This window comes from Patella vulgata, chromosome 1 (genome assembly GCF_932274485.2).
Source record: "Patella vulgata chromosome 1, xgPatVulg1.2, whole genome shotgun sequence".
Classification (NCBI taxonomy): domain Eukaryota; kingdom Metazoa; phylum Mollusca; class Gastropoda; family Patellidae; genus Patella; species Patella vulgata.
In genome coordinates, this window is record NC_065879.2 from 31,451,497 (window position 1) to 31,474,691 (window position 23,195).

At 36.1% G+C, this 23,195-nt stretch overlaps 2 protein-coding genes across 9 annotated transcripts in view; one reads left to right on the forward strand and one right to left on the reverse strand.

Moving 5' to 3' along the window:
• The first annotated feature begins 298 nt into the window (after positions 1-298).
• On the forward strand, positions 299-16,562 carry LOC126825390 (uncharacterized). 4 transcript variants are annotated; one of them, XM_050555041.2, is made up of 8 exons: positions 299-446; positions 5,161-5,718; positions 7,534-7,651; positions 8,245-8,347; positions 9,900-10,058; positions 10,646-10,779; positions 12,722-12,836; positions 13,545-16,562. In XM_050555041.2, the coding sequence occupies exons 2-8, from the start codon at positions 5,387-5,389 to the stop codon at positions 13,649-13,651; spliced, it is 1,068 nt and encodes a 355-aa protein (XP_050410998.2). In that variant the 5' UTR covers positions 299-446; positions 5,161-5,386; the 3' UTR covers positions 13,652-16,562. The 4 variants fall into 4 exon arrangements, with proteins under 4 accessions (XP_050410998.2, XP_050410988.2, XP_050411016.2 ...); XM_050555031.2 differs by lacking the exon at positions 299-446 and adding an exon at positions 1,435-1,627; XM_050555051.2 differs by lacking the exon at positions 299-446 and adding an exon at positions 4,064-4,138.
• Positions 16,563-18,677: 2,115 nt separating this feature from the next.
• LOC126825409 (uncharacterized) overlaps positions 18,678-23,195 on the reverse strand; it is a 59,251-nt gene continuing 54,733 nt past the window's right edge. For 4 of the 5 annotated variants that reach the window (XM_050555089.2, XM_056100062.1, XM_050555097.2 and 1 more), the window contains one exon: positions 18,678-22,183. In XM_050555089.2, coding sequence (XP_050411046.1) covers positions 21,786-22,183 — 398 coding nt within the window. In that variant the 3' untranslated portion in view covers positions 18,678-21,785. The remainder of the gene's footprint in view (positions 22,184-23,195) is intronic. The other variant, XR_008787765.1, reaches the window with a different exon arrangement.

Sequence of the window (23,195 nt, forward strand, 5' to 3'; positions counted from 1 at the left end):
ACCACCACTAAAGACCACTACGCGCAAGCGAATTAATGAAATAAAATTGAACCATAATTATGTTAGTCCCGAAATGACCTATTTTATGTAGAGTGTGCGCTAAACCCCATATTGTCTAAATTCCTACTTATGAAGACGAACTGGTTTCCCCAAATGAATTAATAACACATGACAACCGCCGGTATAAAACTAGTTCGAAATATAAAATATGAACCCAGTTTGTCACGTACGCCGGATATATCGATGCATGCAGTTAAAAATGGCATTCCGCCTGATAGACGTGACAGATGTAATTGTAACAGTAGATGGCGGTGTGATCGGTCATCGCCCATGCCAGCTAGAACTAAATATATTGAATTAACCTTCGGATCTACAAACTCAAGTATTCCTATATTTGAATTATTACTGTGGCTCTAATCAGATGAAGGGAGCTAACTACGTATAAGGTAAACTTTTATTGTATCTTAAAACAAGACCGGTTCCTATTGAAATTGAATTGTTGTCATTAACAATGACAATATATTCAACAGGGAGGCAACAGCGTATAATGACAAACTATATGTCTATACAACTCTGCCAAGCGGTGATATGTTCAGGCTAAAAAGAATCGGACCAAATACTGATCCCTGTGGGACTTCGGTTTTTCCAATAACAATAATATATTGTTCTCTATGTTTAAGATATAGAGAATCTCCTACCAGTCTTTTTTGATATCCAAAAATATCAACACAAGTTGATAAAGTAACAAAAAACGACGCTCTGCCGAGTTTTTTTTTACTTTATCAACGAGTTATTAATAATGTGTTATTAATTCATTTAAGTTAAATTTTTATTAGCTGGTAATACTTGAGCGACTTAAAATATATCAGGAACAACATATGTTTTTTATAGATGAAATGGTAATGTCAGTAATAATGCGAGGTGCCATTTCAGCAAGACAGTTTTTGAGGAGCTATGTAAGAAAGGATTTTATGATCGCCGAAACATCATCTTCTTTATTGAAAGAAACTTTATATTCTAACGTGTATTCACAATAAATCTTAACGGATAAGGATGGTTGATCTTTAGTCACCGGTGATCATGCATCAATTGTATATAGCCATGTCATTTCCTCCCACGTATCGGTTGTATATGGTGGCTGATTGGTATCATGTCGTAATGTCGTGATGTCGCCTTTAGTGTCGTAATGTCGGGTAAAAAAGGCGTGATGTCGGGTAAAAATGTCGTGATGTCGTGTAGAAATGTCGTGATGTCGGGTTGTGTAGAAATGTCGTGATGTCGGGTTGTCGCGTTATGAAAGGCGACATCACGACATTACGACATGATACCAATCAGCCACCATAGTTGTAAGATAACACACTTGGAAGTTTCCTATTTCTAAAAATAACCCATTCATAACAGCATGTTGTTTATTGACCCCGTAGTGCATATGTATTAGGACAACGTTAACCTCAAGGGTTATATAACCTCGTGGAGAAATATTTTGATGTTAACAAGCATTATCATCCGTCATAGTGGTATTTCTGTGAAGGAGATCAACAAAAATTTTCTTTCAAAACGTCGGATATTGTATTCACTATTAATAGACAACGGGAAATTTGGTGATATCTTCTTAGATTTATTGAAGGTAAACTTTAACAGTTTTGATGAAAATTTTCAAACGATTTATTTATTTTTTCACAGGAGTTAAGGATATAATATTACATTTGAACATGTTTGCTTGTGTTCCATTTCCACCAGGAACTTGGCCTCACGCGCTTTTCATCATGCTGTTCTTCTTGTTCTTGGGAGCAACGCTCTTCAACGATTAAGGCTCTGGCAATTCAAGTAAGATCGACATGAAATTTGACATGCTTGTTACTAGGGAATTGTGCATGGATTGATGAAATTCGATTTATCAATTTCCCTTGATAATTTGAAACAATGGCATATACTGGTTTATATCCGGGTGATATAGTTCACAGCAAGCAAGGTAAGGCGGGTGTCATATTAATTTAGAAGCAAAACTGCACCACTCACAAACCCGGTGGCATACCGAAACTCTCGTACATGTTTTCGGAATCGCAATTTACTGAATGTAATATTGCCGTTTATCATTGACTTTATATAAATTAGATATCGACTTTCAATTAAATCGAGACAGGATTTTATCATAAATTTTAATTGTATATATATATATATATATATATCATTTCATTTTTGTATTTAATATTTATGTGTATAAAAGTTGTATTTTATTTTTAATTTTACTAACTGTGATATTGTTTTTATTTATGCATATAATGTTTTTCTGTGATATAATTTAGCCTGTCTTGTAATATTCACCATATGTTTGGCGCAATATAGCCCGGTTGGAGCTGACGTGCCATTAAACAACATTTCATTTCATTTCATTTCAATTAAATCAACATAAAAAAGAAAAGAAAATGGCATTCCAGACCACCATTTTAAGAATAATCCACAAGCAGGCTGTGTCATAAATATGGGTCAACTTCACAAATACAGATAAGTTTATAAAGCTTGCCATGCTATTGATGTGACTACTCGCGTTGTAGCTATTCAAGGGCTCAATGATCTTCCGTTAATGACGACATATATTTAGACTTTAAGACATGTAGACGTTTATTCATATAGTCAATCATATCATTCATATTGTATCATATACCATTTATCATTCATAATTATGCCATTCATATATGTCATTCACATATATCGTTCGTTCATTATCGTTCATTCTGAAAAGACAAAAGTTAAGGACAATAAGGACTAGAACTGATTATGACAAGTTATGACATAAATGTCCCTTTAAAGGTTAGACTATGACGAAATATGACAGTTGTATGCAATGTCCCTTTAAAGAAGATATGACAAAATATGACAATGTTCCTTTAAAGGCCTAGACTAGAACGCCAATCCACTGACAAGTGGCTGCATGACATCTAACAAAAGCATGGATCTATGACAAATGTAAACAAATAACAATGATAATAAACTTTGGTAAATACACAGAAAAGTCATTATTTTAGAGGCATTGAATATTAATCCCTAAAAGTCATTTCTGTATTTTATAATAGTCTGAAATAACATCAAAATGTAAATAACCATTTTTAATAATGTCCTGGCAGACGGCAAACACGCGGGGCGAACACACGCTGTATGGTCACTCGTTGAAACTGACACATAATTCTAAGAACACTGAATAACACGCAATACAATTGATCTAGAATAGTACCTGGAGAGTGGATCTATCTCGCCCTTGCAATGACTAAAGCTAGTCAGTTAATTTAATACAACATTTTGACAGTTAAAGACAGACTGAAAAGTTTGTGGACAACAATGTCGACATGACAGCTAGAAGCACGGTCGGAGAAAACCGACTGGACGCTGGTTGATAATAAGAGGCTCGAAATACAAATCGGGACTCGTCGGCACTTAACTAAAAATAAGACACAAAATGAATGTAAACGAAATAAGATTTCCGATCTATTCAGAACAGCTATTGCAAAATATCGTCAGTGATGTACATGTAGCTGACGGCGGTAACCCGTGATGAGTATTAGCACGACTAACACTGCAGTCCTATTTTCATATCCCTTCCAACACAATGAAATAAAATAAAACGTTCTAAGGTCCTTAAAGTAACGATGCGTGATTTGTACTTTTAGGAAAATATCAAATTCAATCCCCGCTAATATACATGTATATAATCAAATTGATTATTTAACATTTAATTAAGAAAATAAAATCGCCACTACAACGAATTGGGCATATCTTGATGAAGCAGAAACGTACCGGTAGTAACAAAATCCTAAGGAAGGCCCGAATAAAATGAAACAATATTAATAGACCTTCCTAATTGAAAATTCTACAACATTGTAAGCATACACTAGATCGTGTACGAGAACCATGTACAGTTTAAAATGAACCCCATATAAAAAGAAACGAAAATGATTATCTAACGAATCTAAGCTCGGCTAATCGCACCTTTAAAATTTACTGACGGGAAATGATGTACATCGCTGCACACGCGTTGACATCTAAATTATTTATTTGTTACGATAGGACATAACCATGTTATAATGACATAACATAGCCGTTTAGCATTAGTTCGTTATGGCGTTTCAAACACATAATATAGGTAAGACTTTAGCTATATATACAGCTCCTGATTAAGCTTGCATGGGGACCCTGGCTGAAAATACTACTGGGTCCCTTGAATCAATAGAGGAAATGGATGATAGCATATCTATTTTAATGACATTCAGTAATTGAACAGTGACCACAATGGAAGTAATGTTTATTACTGTGCGACGTAGGATTATACATGTATTAGCATTAAGTGCAATACCTTGTGAATTATTTGCAAATACGCGACGAGCGTTACGATTTAAAATTCTTATATTTCCTGGTAAGAAATCGATATTTAATCCCTTCGGGTTTCAATGTTGGTTGGTATTGATTCGGTGAGTATGGCACTGGTTCACTGAACAGACGGTACCAGGTTTTATGCTGCATTATGTATGTGGGATATAGAGCAGCCACTGTGGATCAGTGATTAAGACGCTTGCTCAAAAATCAGGGGACAAGGGTTCGATCCAGGGAAGTTCCACGGGATTTTCGTGGCTGGTCTGGTTTCCAGTTGTCAGTAGTGTAGGAAGAAGTTCCTGGGGAACGACTTCTCGTCTTTCGGACTGGACGAAAACAAACAAAGTCGCATGTACACGTTAGGGTGCTCGTAAAACCAACTGTTGACTGGTAGAATTCAATGACGAGGCCTAAACGCCGTTATGCTCGCAAAATGTCGCCCCGAACACTTCATGTCCATTGCGCATACCTTCTTCATTAGCTTGGTTATAGCAGAAAAGTATAACAGTAATCCCAAATCGGTAATCGACACACGTATACATTTTTTTGTTTAATGGTCAATTAATTAGATTGCATGTGAAATCTGTCAATCCTTTGTCTGAGATGGGACACAGACAATTTTAATATAGTCATTGTAGTAAATACTACTGGACACTCATGCAATAAGTTGGCCAACGATTGAATTCTAAGTTTAGGATTTTCTTATATATATGACATTACATGTATATTAACTAACTGCATTTAATTTCGTACTCAAAGTGATATTATTTATTTAATTTAATCTATTTGTTCTAGTTTTGTTAAGCCAGATAGTGATAAGAGATGTTTATTGGGTATAAACATACATGTTGAACAGCTTTGTTAAGCCAGATAGTGATAAGAGATGTTTATTGGGTATAAACTACATGTTGAACAACTTCATCTGATTTACTGACTAATTTACTTGTGAAGAATCCTAGTTACAGTGCTTCTCGTCAATTGGTCTCATTCCAATAGATGTGAAACTAATTCCTCGACCAGAATGGCCAATAGGCGAACAAATGGTCAGCCCTGTCCAAAGGGGGCTATGTGTTCAAATAACGAGTCCGTGCTCGAGAAAGAGGGAATGAACAGTTCTTGTGTAAAAACCGAGATACTCTATAAAGAAATTGATTCCTTGACAATTTCACAGACCGGAGCATGTAGTAATACCGAAACGTCCGAAATCTTGGTAGAAGCGGACGAAGAATCAGATGAGCCAGATTCCTCTGCTGAACCTAAAGCTAGAAGGAAATACTGTTTATTTGAACTAACGACCCTTAATACAAACAAACACATCATAAGTAAGATAAAGTGTGAAAACTTCAGAAAATAGTGAGTATATCTATCACATTATAGAATATTGTACATGCAGAGATTATTTAGTACATTATACATCCTTAAATAAACCCCCAGCGTACGCAAATGCTATAATGTAACTTAATTATAGAGTTCGGGACCATGAATATAAAAAAAAGCAATTTGCTCACAATATTATTTAAATCGATTTCGTACGACCATCTTTATCTCTCTAAGACAAATATAGTACCGGTAATAATAACTGTGCTATCGTTTTCGTAAAAGCTAATCAATGCGTCATGAATGTTGTTTTTCCTTTTATTACATAATACATTTTTTTTTTACTTCTTAAATATATTATGTGAATGACTTTTCCTGTATGTTTGCACAGAGTTAAGTTACATCTACGGATGCCCAATTGCTTCTCGACCAAATTACCACCGTTTGCATAAGTTGGATTGTATTTATTGTTTGGTTATGTGGTTCGGATCCCACAGTTGGCCGAGACGACCCCTCTAGGTTCTTGATTCCCACTTAGCCGTCCGGGTTATCAAAAGTCCTGCACAGAGAGAGAGAGAGAGAGAGAGAGAGAGAGATATGGGGTTTAACGTCCACTCGACACAAACTAGGTCATTTCGGGATTATCATATGGTTTAATTTTATCTCAATAATTCGCTTGCGCGTAGGGGTCTTTAGCAGTGGGAGGAAACCGGAGGACTCGGAGAAAACCCACGGGGGCTGGACAGGCGAGATGGGGTTTAACGTCCACTCGACACAAACTAGGTCATTTCGGGATTATCATATGGTTTAATTTTATCTCAATAATTCGGTTGCGCGTAGGGGTCTTTAGCAGTGTGAGGAATCCGGAGGACTCGGAGAAAACCCAGGGGGCTGGACAGGCGACCCTACTTCTTGTCACGTACAACCGGGAAATCGAAACCACGCCAGTTGACTCAATGACAGACTATGATACAGCGCACACACGCTAACAATTCAGCCATTCACCCCCCGTCCTGCATAGAAAAAAGGTCAGACTGGAAAAATGGTAAATCTCCCCTTTTAAACACAAACATACAAAGTAACACAGAAACAGTATTGAAGGTCAAGATTCGTATATCCACCAATTTGTCATAATATGTGATAGGCTTGTTTAAACACATTTCAAAAATATTTTTAATAGACGGCAAAAGTTGCTCAAACAACTTTCAGCATTATTAAATTACCCCAAATTTACATGTTCATTATCAAATGACACACATTTGAAATGTATTATATAATTAGTTACACATCCCAATTGTTGTAAATCTTACCGCTGAAACTTACAAAATGAAATGAAATGAGATGTAATGTCCTACTTTTCTGCTCCGACTGGGCTAATTGAGACGGGCATACGCTATACAGTGTGCTATTGGGGGACATTTTTCCCGGACAGCGGCGCTAAGGCTTACTCTTATATCGAATTCCAACTGTTTCGTCCCATCCGAACGACTAGACGGATGTCCTTGTAGTGGCCATCCGTCCTGCATCACTGACAAGAGGAAACCACGCCGGCAAATCCAGATAAACTATCTCGGTCAACACCGGAAGCGAACCCGCGATCTCCAGGCTAGCGAGCCAGCGCCTTACTCACTTAGCCACCGTGACTCCCGTGAAACTTACAGACCCATCAAATTGTTGTTATGGATAAACCATGACAAAGATTTATCTGTTTAACCATATGAACACCAACCTTTTCCTTTACCATGATAGCAATCAGATCTAAAATAAACAAAACAAAAACAAAGAAAAGGTCTTCCTATCCTTAAAGATCTTTGTCTTGGTAGACTGTGGACTTTAATCATGGTATTTTAGTTTTAGAAAAGATGATGAAGTAATATCTGTAAACAGTACAATCAGCTTCTCACACACTGAACTAGTGAAGCACTTTAACAGAGAGATTGAAGATTTTTATAAAGAAGAATCAACATTGGTTTGTACAACTTTTAATCACATTATCTGTTTTCCATACTGATTTATTCAATTTTGAATTCCCATCACGATCATTAAAAACGTTTTAGATTTGATTATGTGCAGTTCAAAGGACGATCAGCACAATAATTCATACTAATTATTTGACGAAGATCCATATTCATTGCACATATCTCAATGTTTTCTTCCCGCATAAGATTGGCCAAACTGGAGCTTATATGTGTATACATTTTACTGATATAATCATCATGGTTCTTAGCTTTGATTGTCGGTAGAAACTTGATAGTAGAGAGATATTGTCATATATTCGCTTTAGTTGATTGGACTTCATGGATTGACGGCTTTTCAGAAGAATGTATAGTTTGGCATTAATTCCAATCTGTTGCGAAGAAGGTTATGTGGAGGCTAGCTGGTGACATACATACACTGTTTTGTCATTATTCCTTCATAACACAAGCTACGCACTATACAGATAACAGGTTTATAGCTTAAAGTATTGCAATGCTTTATATGTTGTTAAATTTAACAAAAAATATAGGATACCGCATAGAGGATTGCAATAATCACATAAGTAATTTTAGTCTTTATCTTCAGGTTATAGAAGTAAAGAGAGTGGAGAGCGGAATCACCGAGTTCATAACTTTCACCAGTCAAGCCACACAGTATGAAGAAGATGGCCCATGTTCAAAAATACTTAGTATGTAATTGTAATTTTATATATTCCGTGAGATTTACAAATACTTTGTATACGCCTACACGTATAGTTGTCGCCCCTGTCCGTCAGTCAATATTTGGCTTGTGAACGAGATAGCGGCTTTTCAAATTTGTTGTGAGTTACTGTGGTCATGAGAGGACGGAACCTATCGATATTGAGCATTCTGCGACCTTTCATATCAGTGCTTTGCCCCCTTTTTCGAAAACCTTGTACACGCTATATTCGGCATTCCACTACTTTCCGTTCCGGTGTAATTCTCCCACTACAAAGACCCCAGTGAATGCGATAGAGACCACCGTTTTTCATTGAATGTTTTCAATATTTGGTGTTAAGTAAGTGTCATAAAGGATGAGGCCTGTTGATATTCCACCAAGGAGTTATCTTCCCTTTCTGAAAACCTTGTAAACATGATATAGGCTATAACTTTTAACCAATTGTTTTCAAATTCGGTGTGGTGCATTGTGGTCGTGTGATGACCACCCCTTGTGAACGCGATAGAGGTTATAGTTCTTAACCGAATGTTTTGAAATTTGGTTTGAAGAATTGAAGAATTGGGGTTATGGAGGCATGAAACATATCGATACTCAACACACCGTTTCGCGAACGCGAAATGGGTTACATTATTTAACATGTTTTTCAAATTTAGGATGAAACGAAATGAAATGGGGTTTTGCTCCGAACTGGGCTAATGAAGACGGGCGTACGCCATACAGTGTGCTATGAGGGAAATTTTGCCAGGACAGCGGCTCTACGGCCTACTCTTATATCGAATTCCAATTGTCAAGGCATCTTTTACGTGCACGCCAATGTGTACACGGGACCTCGGTTTTTTGTCCCATCCGAACGACTAGACAGCTGTCCTTGTCAGGCCCTCCGTCCTGCATCACTGAATCCACGTCTTACCCACTTAGCCACCGTGATCCCCAAATTTAAGATGAAGCTGTGTAGCCACCATAGCACGATATGACCCTTATCAATATGCAGCATTCCGCGACTTTCCATTCCGGACTCATCCCCGTTCCAAACCCTTGCTGTAAAGATCAGCTATTGATAAAACATGCTACAAATAACTTATATTTTGGAACTAATGAGATTAACGCCGAATATAGAGATATTTAACAAAAAACACCAAATTGGTGTAGACATGCACACGTCTGCAACCCATCGCTTACGGTGTGAAATTGATACAGCTTGACATCAAAACATCCCTTGACATCTAAATAACATTGACGCAGCGTTACATGTTATAAAGACTAGCTACGGTATAAATTTTTTGTCACTTATTGTTTATCATTGCACCCGGTTTTGACAGTGTAACCTTGGTAAAAGTTTTGTAATGTGCAAAATGTGCGACGTTAATGGGAATTCTTGACCGATGTTTTGCAATTATTGACGAAACTTTGAGAAACTTGATACTGCTATATTGAGTAATGAAGGTGATTTTTTAAAGGTTTTGTCAATGTTGGAACGGTAGGCATCTTTTAAAACAAATAAGATATAATTGTTTGTACAATCTATATTACTACTATTACAGAAAATTTCAAGTTTTCTATCACCGAACGTTCATTTGAATATATTGAAAGAATACCAGCCAGAATTATACGACTTTGTTGCTATAGTCATCTAAAGTATTTGAAATACGATGGAAAGGCTATTAGCATGGATGTAATTGACGGCGAAAAGAACCTTTTTTGTAAGTCGTAGTTTGCTCATTTTCAGAAATATCCCTGCATGTATTTATGACACATTTATGACACATTTTCATTGGTGCAACAATGAGGGTCTGACAAGGACAGCGTCTAGTCGTTCGGATGAGACAAAAAAGCGAGGTCCCGTGCACGCCTTAAAAGTATGCCATAACGCTGCTGTCCGGGCAAATAAAGTTCCCACATAGCACACGGTATGGCGCATGTCCGTCTCGGCCATTGTCTTCAATAGCGAAGTCGATGCAGAAAAGTTAGAACGTTAAACCCCATTTAATTTCATTTGTTGAGATATGCACGGGCTCTTACAAACCACATATCTTCCGTAATATTCAGTCAATTGAACTGATTTTGTGAATGGGTTACATGTCAGTTCTATCTATCACCCATTTATTATTAATTTCGCTGCATTGTCAGTTCTTGTCAGTGATTATGCTAGTAAGAGATATGATCCGGAATATAACTCAAGTCAGTTTTGTTTTCATGGAAACACAAAGTTATTCAACTGAAGGCACTATAAGCTCAATGTCACTTTAATTGGACACTAATTTTAATTTTTGATTGTCGCCATTTTCAGTCAAGTTCTTATATACAGAATTCCAGGTGGGCCCTGTAGATGGAAAATATGAATATATGGGCTGTATCCAGGATGTATCACATAATACCTTTCTATGCCAATGTAGGGGTAATAAAGATATTCAATTTGAATCGGTAAGTCTACTGTTGAAATATGCACACGTCCTGTTAAAATACATTTAAAGAATCATTATGTAAGGGCTAAATCTGCCTAACACAGTTTTTTTTCTGGCTTCAAATGTTCTATAAATTATTATTTAGATAGTTGTTCACATGGCAATCCCGTAATCATCTCTCTAGACCATGGGATGACGGATATATTAATTGGATTGGATAATGTTAAAATGGAAAACCGAGACTAATGATCGCAGCAACGGTATTTTACAATCGACACTATTTACGCTGTTTCTAGTTAAAACTTCAAATATTCATAACTTCGCTCAAAATGAAGTAATATTCATTTTGCATTATCTATTGTTGAATTATTATAGCAAAAACGATCAGCTCTCTATCTCAATTATGCATAACGCATCTTTAAGAATCGTTTAAATATAGTTTATATTCCAACATTCAAAATACGCAATATTGTCGTTACCTGTGTGCTTCCGGCCAGCCGTTTACAGGCGTGGGTATATTGTTAAGACGGAGTAGTTTTAATCACAGGGGCTAGCATGGGGTAACCCTGGTGTAACACAGTCTAGACCCATAACCCTCTGTATTTGAAATCGATCTGAGTTAAGGACAGCAGTCTCATAACGTGATATAAAACACTACTGGGATTTCTTGTAGCTCACAGCGAATCGTCACTCACACCAGTATTATATTTACAACGTTTGGGAAATATCCCCCACCCTTTTCTTGAGTTACTTCCCTTATTGTTAATTAGGTTTTTTTTATAATTCTTGAGTGGCATTTAGCGATTGAACACATTAAAAACACAACACAGTTTATATGGAAATACAATCACTGGTTTATAAGTATAGCACGACGTTTCGACAAGTATTCTCTTATCGTTATCAAGCACAAATGATATTTAGTTAAACTAAAAGGTGATATTTATAGTAAAACAAAAAAGAAGCCATTGGGGTATTTTATTACGAGTGAAGCTTGTATCACTACAGGCCAGGTCTGCATAATGCAGTGGACGCTTACGGCTAGCCCACGGATTCATTGGCTTGATCTGATACGCACGTTTGTTCTTTGAGGCGTGGGTGTATATTGCGCCCTGTCCGTAGGTTTTTCTTGTGTAACTGTTTGTGTGTAGTGACGCCCTCGTCCCTGCACTTGCTATTATACGTGAACTAAATAAAATTACCATCTTATAAAACATATATTTAAAGCCGAAACGTTGTCATATTAAGACAGCATATCGTGGTTAAAAATGCAAAATTGTCATAGTCAAGCTACGTTCCCAGAAAAGTATTTATCGGGTGGTTATTTCCAATAAAAGTATGGCAATTTTGGTATATATGGAAAGTAGAAATATCCAATCTTACTAGAAAAATAATAGATTCCCTGAAAAACACTCATGGAGCACATACAGGACAAAAATGTACGGGTTTCCCTAATCGACAGCCCGACGATTAGGAGTGTCTGCACGCGTGACGTCGAAGGTTGCACGCGGAGATTGAGCGCTTGGTTTACATGTTGATAAACTTTATGAAGAGTTAGACGTACAACACTTGTAAAAATCACGGAAAGAGACGCGGACAGTGGCTAATCCGAGAATTTAATTAGGCTTCGATATTTGTAATAAATAATCAGCGATAAAGGCAACATTGTCTTGTGTATGCAATGAATTCTCCTCCGAGCTCGCACCCATTGTGTCACGTGACACAAACATGACCTCTTTTGATCGATTTTTTATAGCCGGCTATTCCCTGACAATTGCAATGTTTTGAGAAGGATTTGAAGCAAAATTATGATAAATTAATTAGTTTGAATATGTTTTTAGTCCAAATATATCATCAAATCACCCAATTTGTACCCGGGAATGTATCTTTAAGCGGGATTTTTTTAGAACTGCTTATGGGCGTATAAGGAGTTTGATAAATTCTCTTCCATATTTTTTTTAAAGATGCAGCCAATTGAGTTTGCAGAAAAAAGAGTCAAAGTTGATAAACGGTTCTTTTTTCGCACCAAGTCCAAAGAAGCTAATGATATCAACTATTTCCAGTCAGTAAAGAGTAAAAGTAAGTTAACATAAAATTTTGGAATGAAGCGTACGCTAGAGTTCATTTTCCCAGCTAAAGGTTTTGTGCAAAATATCTTACTTAAATATACATTATGGGAGATTCGATAACGAGTTGGCAGTTCTCACTATAATAATTAAAAACTAAATAACGTAGAGGCAATTTGCTGAAAATTTCATTCAAATTGATCCACTATGAACCGAGAACTAAGCAAATGAAATTTCTGCCTAGCCTCGGTCATCATTACTAAAGTCAGTACGTTAAACAACATAGTCTCGATTATCCATTTAATCGTTTAATCGAGAAGGAAAGTAATGCAGTAAATCGGATCACAATCCACTTAAGATCGAAGGCTAGCGATGCCATCTAGAGTTGATTATGGTCTGGATAGGTTAATTAATGTCTAATTAATAATTTAGCTAACATTTCAGGCCTAAATAAAGACCTGCAATAGACAGATTTAGCTCTTGCATAATGTATGTTTAATAATTCACGGCATTGATGTTCAGAATGATACAGATTTTCTTGCAAAGAAATGTTGTTCACTAGAAGGGATTTTCCCCGAATTGGTCGTGAATTCCGCTCCATTGCCAGGTAACAGCGTACTCTGAGTTTAAAACAAAACGTCTGTCAGCCAATAACCAACACCGTAATGTCGTAAGAAACATAAATTTATAACCGTACAACATGTTTTTAATATAATTGTAGATCATTACCTTGCCTACAATGCGGTGGATGGCCTGTACTTGAAGAACTGGACAGCACAAAACAGATCTGGAGAATTTGAATTTAAATTGTTTTATATAGATTCTTAATACGTTTAAGTACCGTATATAGAACATTAACTATACAACTGCATTTTAAACGAGATCTGTAATTTTATAGATACATAAATGTACAGGTCATACACAATTACTGCTGCTACAAAGCAGTAATAGCCATGCTTAATTGATAGACGATAAACTCAATTACATAATACAGGTATGCCATACCGAACAAATATCTAGTAACTTTGACTACAAAGCGTATATTGATTTGTTCATACGATATGTTATGTGTATATAAGACCCTTAAAATCAGAGAAAAGGTGTGGGAAGCAGACTGGCTGTGATATCGACGTGAAGACATCTACCTATGAAGTTGGCCTTTTAGCCCAGTCTAGTAGTCTACACCGTACGAGTATTGTATGGCTGTGTACCGTATAATAATTTGTATATATGTTCCTGACAACAAACCTATTATACTCGAAGTGTATTAAATTTAAATGTGAATAGAAGTACCAGATATATTAAGAACTTACTATGTTACACTGCTTTGTACCTGTAGCTTTAACCAAGTAAAAATGAAATCCATTCAACAAGCACCACTGATATGCTCCTGTCAAGGAACCTCTTCTAAAAATAGGCTGTCATACGTATTTATGATCATTATGTGTCCAGAGCCGATGTATAAAACATTCTGTTACTATAAGATCAATATTGAATATAACACACGTGTAGCGGGGGGAGAGGGGGGGGGGGGTAACGTCAACTCGAAACAAACTAGGTCATTTCGGGACTAACATATGGTTTCATTTTATTTCAATAATTTGCTTTCGCGTAGGGGTCTTTAGCAATGGGGGGAAACCGGTGGAGCCGGAGAAAACCCACGCGGTTGAACAGGCGACCCTACTCCTTGGCACGTACAACCGGGCAATCGAAACAACGGCAGTTCACTCAATGACAGACCTTATGATACAGTGTGCTACTGTGCACGTGCTAACCATTCGGCCATCCAACCCCCACACGTACCGGAGCTGTTAGTAATAACTTCAGATATAGAAATGGAATGAAATGCGGTTTAACGTTCTACTCTTTTGCACCGACAAGGCTAATGAAAACGAGCATACGCCATACAATGTACAATGAAGGAAATTTTGTGTACCTCGTTTTTTCGTCCCACCAGAACGACTTGACGCTGTCCTTGCAAGGTCCTGAATAGGGGAGCCGCGCCGGGAAATCTTCGAAGAACTTTATTGGCTAACACCTATTGCGAACCCGAGAACTGCTGGTTAGTAAGCCAACTTCTTAATCACTGAGTTTAAACATTCACTAAAGTACGGTCAAGTTTTGTTACCGTACCGTAGTTGTTAGAGATCAAATCAGGATGTTTGGAACTATTACGAATTATTTATATTATCAATGAAAACATTATTGTATAGATTGTAGATATATTTATTATCAAAACATGTATTAATTACCATAAATCATAGATGTATAGTACTGGTTATCATACAATTGGACGGCTAACTGTCATTTTAGATGCTTTAGATAGTTTACATCTATCTAGGCCTTTCTTCGGTCTCGTTCTGTTACGTTAAACCGGAAGTGCACTAACATGGTGTAATTTAGCTTATTTTCACCATAAGTATATTGACAGTTAATTGTAATGTCTTTTATGAATTCCTTGAACTTGATTACCTTTAACACTCATATTATAGTTCATTTTATATGCATTTTTAGTAGATACAGCGCGTCACTCTCCACACAAGTCTCGCAATCCAGCATTCTGCAAGGGAAGACAACTCTGTTTGGGAGATTGACAGTGCGTGGCATTTCGGGCGTTCCCATTAGACGAGAAGAAATCCCATGCAGAGATTGGATAATCTAGTCACGTGATACCGATGCAACGGTATTTTATAGGCAACCACGTTCGTTGTTTCTGCGCTCTACGCCCTGGCTCGATTTCACGTCTGCTAGACAGTGATCGTCCCATATAGAATAACCTTTTCTTAAAATATTTAATATATATTTATAAAAACATTTATAATCAAACCATGGAGGAGAATCGGTGTTAGTCTGATTATAAAGTCAGTTTATAAATTATATATTGTTGTTTTATAATTATTCACGGCGTTTCGAGTCTACCGTCAGTAGCGGATTATCAGTGAGGCTGATGAGGCTGCAGCTTCAGGCCCAAAGATTTTGTAAAAAAAATTTTTTGTAGACTTGTCTGATACGATTAAAAACGCATAGACAATGAATGTTAGGGGGTGGGGTTTAGGCCCAACGGAAATCAACATAGGCCCTCACCCGAAATTAATTAGGCCAACGCCATTTTAAATAGGCCCTATTGTTTGGAGATCTGATCTTATTTTTTAAACGTAGGCCTACAATGTACGTTAAATCCTTGTAAGTTTTCGGTTATGTCTTGCTTAATATATTGTATCCACGTGACGTCATTTATGGGCATATAAAGTTACATAACCAATATCAAACGACTTTGGCTTAAGAAAAAATATCTAGCAAAAGATCTTGCGCTAGTTTCGATGTAAACACCCCATCATGAGGAAATATTATCCTTGAAAATAGGTGTATGTACAGTTGGTTTCCGGTGACGTTTCTGCTGTCAAAGCATTTTGTACGACAAATTTCAATAGTTATAACTAATATTTTAATAATATTATAACCTCAGTAACGAATCCCATTTTTAATGTTAGCAACTACCTTGGCTCTAACTTTATTTAAAAACTAAATAGGCCCTCCAGCAACTGCCGCCTCAGGCCTTGGTGGAGCTTACTCCGCCACTGTCTACCGTTAGCCTATAGTTATAGGCTATAGGCCTAGTCTTATTTGGACTATTTAACCACATATCCGCGGCATCCTTGACATATAATTCTATGAAACCTATTTTAGCCTTATAAGCCTTATTGGCCAGTTAGTGGTAATAAAACTTGTTGATTCTTTATTAATGCCTTGTGTCATTTCTTTTGATTTAATGCTAGCTATGGAATCGATCTCACTAAGACTTATCTGAGCTCTTTGGCGAGCCACGTAAAGACAGTCCCATTACAGGACACCCTACTTCATCACTTCAAAGCAACGGATGTTTTAAAATGTAACACTTGACGAGATAAAAGATGAGTCATATCAAGCTTATGTTACTGGTATTTAAATTTGAATAAACTGTACTTCACTATCAAATTATAAATTTCTATGCAATATGAATTTCTATGCACCACTTGAGAAAATGAATCATCGTAGGCCTATGTAAAAATAGACATCTAAGTGTTATCATGCGTGCACTTAAGGATGTATTTTCGAAATAAACCTGAAGTGCTTGTGATATGTTATTTTATGTGTGACAGAAAGCTCATCCTTCATCTTTAATTGATAATCATATACCCAGAGAATTGACAATTATGATTTGCCAAAGAGTCACCCAGAGTATACATTAAGCAAATATAGCGACTATAGTCATTCTCGGGTTAAAATCTGATGTTACGTCTGTCCGTTATGATTTTTGTTTTTTAATATTCTCAACTATTTAAGAATCGTTAAAGTGATTTTGTAACAGTAAAAACAACCCTTACCTATCGAAAATTTAAAGGTCATTTTCACTCTCGCCAAGTAACACAAATGTGATTAATTTTGAATAAAATCATATTCCTAATAATTTAACCACCGAAATCCCCAGTGCTTATTATAACATACTTGTATTTTGTGTTAGCTGTCGTTAAATACCTTGAAAACCACCACTGACAATAAATTCATAGTTCAAACTTTTAAAAACAATTTTATGGCTTGGTATAATCAACTGACGTCAAATCGACAATTAGTTTATTATTAACCGACCGAGACCCCCAAAGCAGAAATTATGCCTCTTCGCTATTTCTTCGCAAGTATTATATTCCTCGGTGGCTCGGTGTTGACCGAAAAAAGTCCGCGGGATTTCCGGCGTGGGTCCCTCTTGTCAGTGGTGTAGGAAGGAGGGCCTGGCAAGAGTCAACAAATATAGACTTGTTCGGATGGGACAAAAAGTCGAGGTCCCGGGTACCTACTGGCGTGCACGTAAAAGAACCCTTGGTAGTTGGAATTCAAAATAAGATTATACCGTAGCGCCGCTGTCCGGGCAAAATTTCTCTCGTAGCACACTGCATGGTGTATGCCAGTCTTCATTAGCCCAGTCGGTGCAGAACAATCGGACGTTTTTTCCTTATTTCATTTCCTTTCATTTCTCTTTAAATAGCTTACGTATGGGTTTTTACCAATGGCTAATAATTCCATAGGGCCTAAGATAAAGATATTTTGAATGACTCATTTTTCTTAACCGCACTACGTGCATGTCTAAGCCTATAACCACACAATATATAGCGGTTGTTATTCTATACTCTTAAATAAAGCCTCAAGTGTGTTTTGCATTAATGAATCATAGTGTGTATATATAACATGTATATCTTAGTTGACTTTAAATAGCGACGAGGTGATATTTAGCAAAAAGTAAATTCTATTTGACAATTATATGATATATTATATTAAATCCTTGTCGTCCATATAACAAACTGTGAAAATATAAACTCTTAAAAATATTTATTTGTCGTGAAACTTTAGAACCACTAATTCTAAAACGTTTAATTCCCTGCAAACATTCCTGTTAATCATTTAAAGACATAACTTTATATTGTTCCACATTGCGCAGTCCCACAAGAAAAACTAAACAAATTAAAATAAATATCTAAATATGTAGCTATAACCCTTGGAAACGCCTCGTAGCCATATCTGTTCAAAATATATGCGTGTTCAATGCCGTGTGCTATTATAGGACATTTTGCCTGGACACATTCTTTACCAGACCCTCCGTCCAGCACCATTGACAAGGGGAAACCTCGCCAGAAAATCCCGAGGAACTTTGTCGGTCAACAGCGTCTTACTCACTGAGTCACCGCGGCTCTCGTTAAATACACTATATTATGTTTATCTTATGAATAAATAAACACATTTGATAGTAGATTTCATTAAATATTTTAAACAGTTTATTAAACCATATATTTTATACAACAAGAATAAACGCCATAACACTGAATTGATTTAAATTTATTTTATTATACCAAATCATGATAAAACACAACAATAAGTATTTCATCAGCCTTAATAAAGATAAAGTAGGCAATACTGATATATAATGTAAGTAATGTAGTACAGTACAATGTCAGAGATCATTTGGAGATGTGGGGATGTCGGTAGTGAAGAGACAAGAAACGCCCGTGTGTGTGTGTGGGGGGGGGGGGGTCTCTTCTGGTCCCTAGTTGAGCAAGGTATCCTAAATACGAGTTCATAATCTATACGCATCACGGGCTTACCACACAGAAAGGATTCAGTATACATTCCACATGAACCAACTCAGCATATGATTTCATCTAAAATATTATTCTTTCAGCTGAGATATGTTCACAATAAATACTAACAGCCAGGAAACACTTTTATCTGTATTGATTTTTCCTGTACTTTACAGAAATTTCTTCAATTAATAGAAATTCAGTTTTCAAATATGGAAAATAAATATGGTAACTTTTTTTCCTAGCATATATATTCCCACTTTTTAAACCATATTTCAAAATCCATAAACCACTAAATAGCCTATTATATAGGATAATAAAACTGTTACAGAGACACATAAAAACAACACAAGTATTACAAGTTTGTGCCATAATAACTCTTTGAAACATATTGAAAATATTAGAACAGGGGACAGAAAATCATCTCAGATATTTGATACTGCATGAGAGGTCATTAGGGGCATGACATCGGCTATGGTTAGAACAAATTCAACTGAATGCACAACTGGGACGTATTTCGTTGATGTGGGCAGATCACGAGATTGTCAAAAATACAAATTAAACTTAAACACTTACGACGTATAACTTGTTTAAGTTCAATTCAGCTCCATAAAATGAAGATCTTGCAACCGAGTAAATTGTGCACGTGTAGTGTGAAATGCGCATGTGCAAGCAGAAATAATGCCCAAATTATTGGACATTCGCCGTTTATTCCCATAAAATACAGTATTGAATCTATTATAGAATGGAATAAAAGTTCCTAAAGTTCACGGTAAATTTCGATCAGCAACATCAGAATTCGGCCACATGAGACATAGAGAATTTTAACAGTTATATCTGTCTAAATATAATACAGTACATGGTAATATACATGATAATATTATGAAATACATGACGTATAATTATAAATGTAATTAGCCATTTGAAATAATCACAAGGTTCCTTTTTAATATGTCCCAGTATATGCTTGCCACTGAATATTAAAGAAAAAGACATACGAAACTTTGTTTTGGAAACATTTTTTTTTTAAGCAAAACACGATTAAAACGAAACGTTTGGAGTTTTGTAATTTGCTAAAATATTGTCAGAGGCCACTGGGACATTAAACCTGAGAACTATATTTACATGCCATAATACACAATAATTGATGACGTGATTTAAATTTCAAATAAATGTATTTACGTAGTGGGTCGTAGGTAGTGATGAATATATGTTATTCAATAATTAGTAATAATAGCATATAATTATCTATTAATTCTTATCTTTCAGTCTTCCTATACCCGTCCACACTGATCCGCAGTGAATGTTCGCTTGACGCTACAATCACTGATAAGGATGACATCGATGCGACTTAATGACTACAAAATATTAACTTTTTTCTTTCGAAAAATTAAATTCTGAAACATTTTTTTTTAGTATTAGAAAAATAAATAAAGGTGTTTGAAGTATATTTTGATAAAAAATATTCCATAATTAGCGTAAATAGGTACAGAAAATACTACGCGGATTCGTAAAATGGGTAAAACGATATAATTCTGCCCGTACCAGTTCATATTACTACGTTCGATGTAAACAACGCACGTGTGACCATCAATTTGACGTTTTTTTCTGTTTGTTTACTCTGAATTCTTTCAGAAGTACATTTTTTACCGTCTAATCTGATTGACCTGCTCGTGTTTGTTTTAAAACAACAAAAACAAGCCACAGAAGTAATCTTTTTTGGCGTTATCGATGCCATCTTGCTTTGTTGGTAAACATTGTGATGTGACGTTACCCTTAGAACTACAGCGGTCTGACCTTTTAAAGGTCAGTCATCTTGGACAGAGATAAAAGACGGAGGTCGCATTAGGTCTGTAAAACAGATTGATACCCGTCATTGACGGTCAATCATACGAAAGTTACAACGCCTGTCGATAATTAGCTCCGCTGGAGTCGAGAACAGAAACGAACTTAATTGACCGAAATTTTATTTTCTAAATCGGCGAATTTATTCGAAAACACTATACACAATATATATTCTGCTTCCATTAAAAAAAGACAGAAAATATTTATTTAGTCTTTGTGCTATGATACATGTAGATGTAAAATGGATTAGAACAACACTTATGGCGACCGTTCAAGACAGAGATCTATTCTTGAAGTAAATAGTGCACAGACTGAGGTTCAATGTCTTTAGGACAGCAGTGCATATACGCAGACTAAAATAAAACACACATTAGACTTGCTTCCAGATGGATAATATCATCCAGATGGATAATATCATCCATCTAATTATGGTTATGCGATTATAAAAAACAAAATGAAGTATCAATAACATTTAATACGTAGCGACTGCAATATCGTAGAATCACGCAATTAAAGAATATATTTTGAAATACAACTTTCTGACAGACTGCCATTTAGATATAAGTGAAATGAAATGGGGTTTAACTTCCTACTTGTCTGCTCCTACTGGACTAACGAAGATGGGCATAAGAAAAGAAGTAATGTCGCTGATCGTTGATCTTTGGCTTTCTTTTATTACTTTGTTCTTTGATTACGTATCCCACTGTAAGGTTCTTACCTCTCGTGAGGTAACAAATGTTATATTGTTTGTACAAAATGAACATACAGAATATTAGACATACTTATAGATGGCAGATATAGAGTTTTTGGTACGTAATTTTCGCGCTATATACATTTGATCTTGTACCGGTAGTCAGTAACAATTTGCATTGTTTACTTTCAAATAGATAAGAAGTGATATATCTCTCTTTTTCTTTAAAACAAGTGTGAGATTTATCACGATCAACATGTTTCACACATTTTCGTGATTTTCATGAAGTATTTGGAAGATGAACACATCCAATTTGGGATCACCGATGAGCGGTTGTGTTACCCAGTTTTATCAACGTTAAATAATTTTTCTTTCGCTGATCTGGAAATAAACAAATGCTTGACTTAACAAACAATTTATCCTCTTTGTTCAGTTGAAATACACCAGCTATGTAAATCTTCATTGGTCCATCGCCCGTATTGTAACCGGCTATTAAAGTTTCAATGCGGTCGTTCGGTAGATTCTTGTTATGTCTTTTAACTATATGCCCGCGCGTACTGCCAATTGTGTTGGACTGGCACATAAATTGGCTGCTGATATAATATTTTCCAGTTGTCTTGATTGTGACATAATCACCCGACACTTCCACCTCACCACCATGACTTTTGGGTCTTTCAATATTCCGAACAAACAGATGATGTGAACGTGCTTTAGGCTCTTTAAAATAAGAATACATAATTTATATATTAGATCCATAATGTACAAAAGTTAAATTGCGTTCTTGAAGACAGCGTGCACAGTTACAATTTGTTTTGCCCAGTGATTCTCAACCAGTGTGCCGTGGCACACATGTGTGCTACGAGATCTTCCTAAGTGTGCCGCGAAATTTTGACTGATGAAATTCGAAACACTGCAATAAAGTAAGTTCATAGCGGTGTTTTTCTTTATTTAGTTTAAGTCATTCTATGTGGCTATGACTATAGTCTGTGTCTACGGTTGTATGCCATCTATGCATGATACAAGATGGCTGCCAAGAGGTTGCACTGTGTCTTGTCTGCTAGTTTTTTGTAATTTTATGTGTTTTAACTGTTATTATTACTTGCTAGTTTTTGCATGGACTTGGTTTATAGTATAAGGATACCTGTTGAAAATTATTTTAAAGATTTTCTTATTTTAAATGTGTATTTTGGATGAAAATAGCATATAGTTGACAGTCTACAGTGGTGAATAGTAATCATCAGTATGATCACCTACAGTGTTAGTGAGCTGAAATCTCCGAATTGTCACCCAACACAAAATAACTCTCCTATTCTCTGTGTTGTTAATGAACAGTTTCCTGAACTTATATCAGCAGACAACAACCCACTTAACTCTTACTGTGGTGTTAACAATTATATCCCTGTTAAAATATCCAACAAGCCCAGGAAAAGGGGAAAAAGGGAAGTAGATTTTTTCAAATTTAGTTGATGTTAATAACTATAAAAGATGTGTAAATTCTAATAATCATGTTCAGTTTAATGCACCTGAAACTGTATATAATATTGAAACAACAATACATTCCAGACCAATAAATGAGAGGGTTCAAAAACGTGTCAGCAGTTTGAGGCTAATTAATACTAGACATACTAATAACACTTGCATAGGAAAACATCTTGACCCGAAAGACACATTCAGTTTCTGTTTACTAAATGTCCGATCTGTCAAAAATAAAACAGACGAAATTCACGAA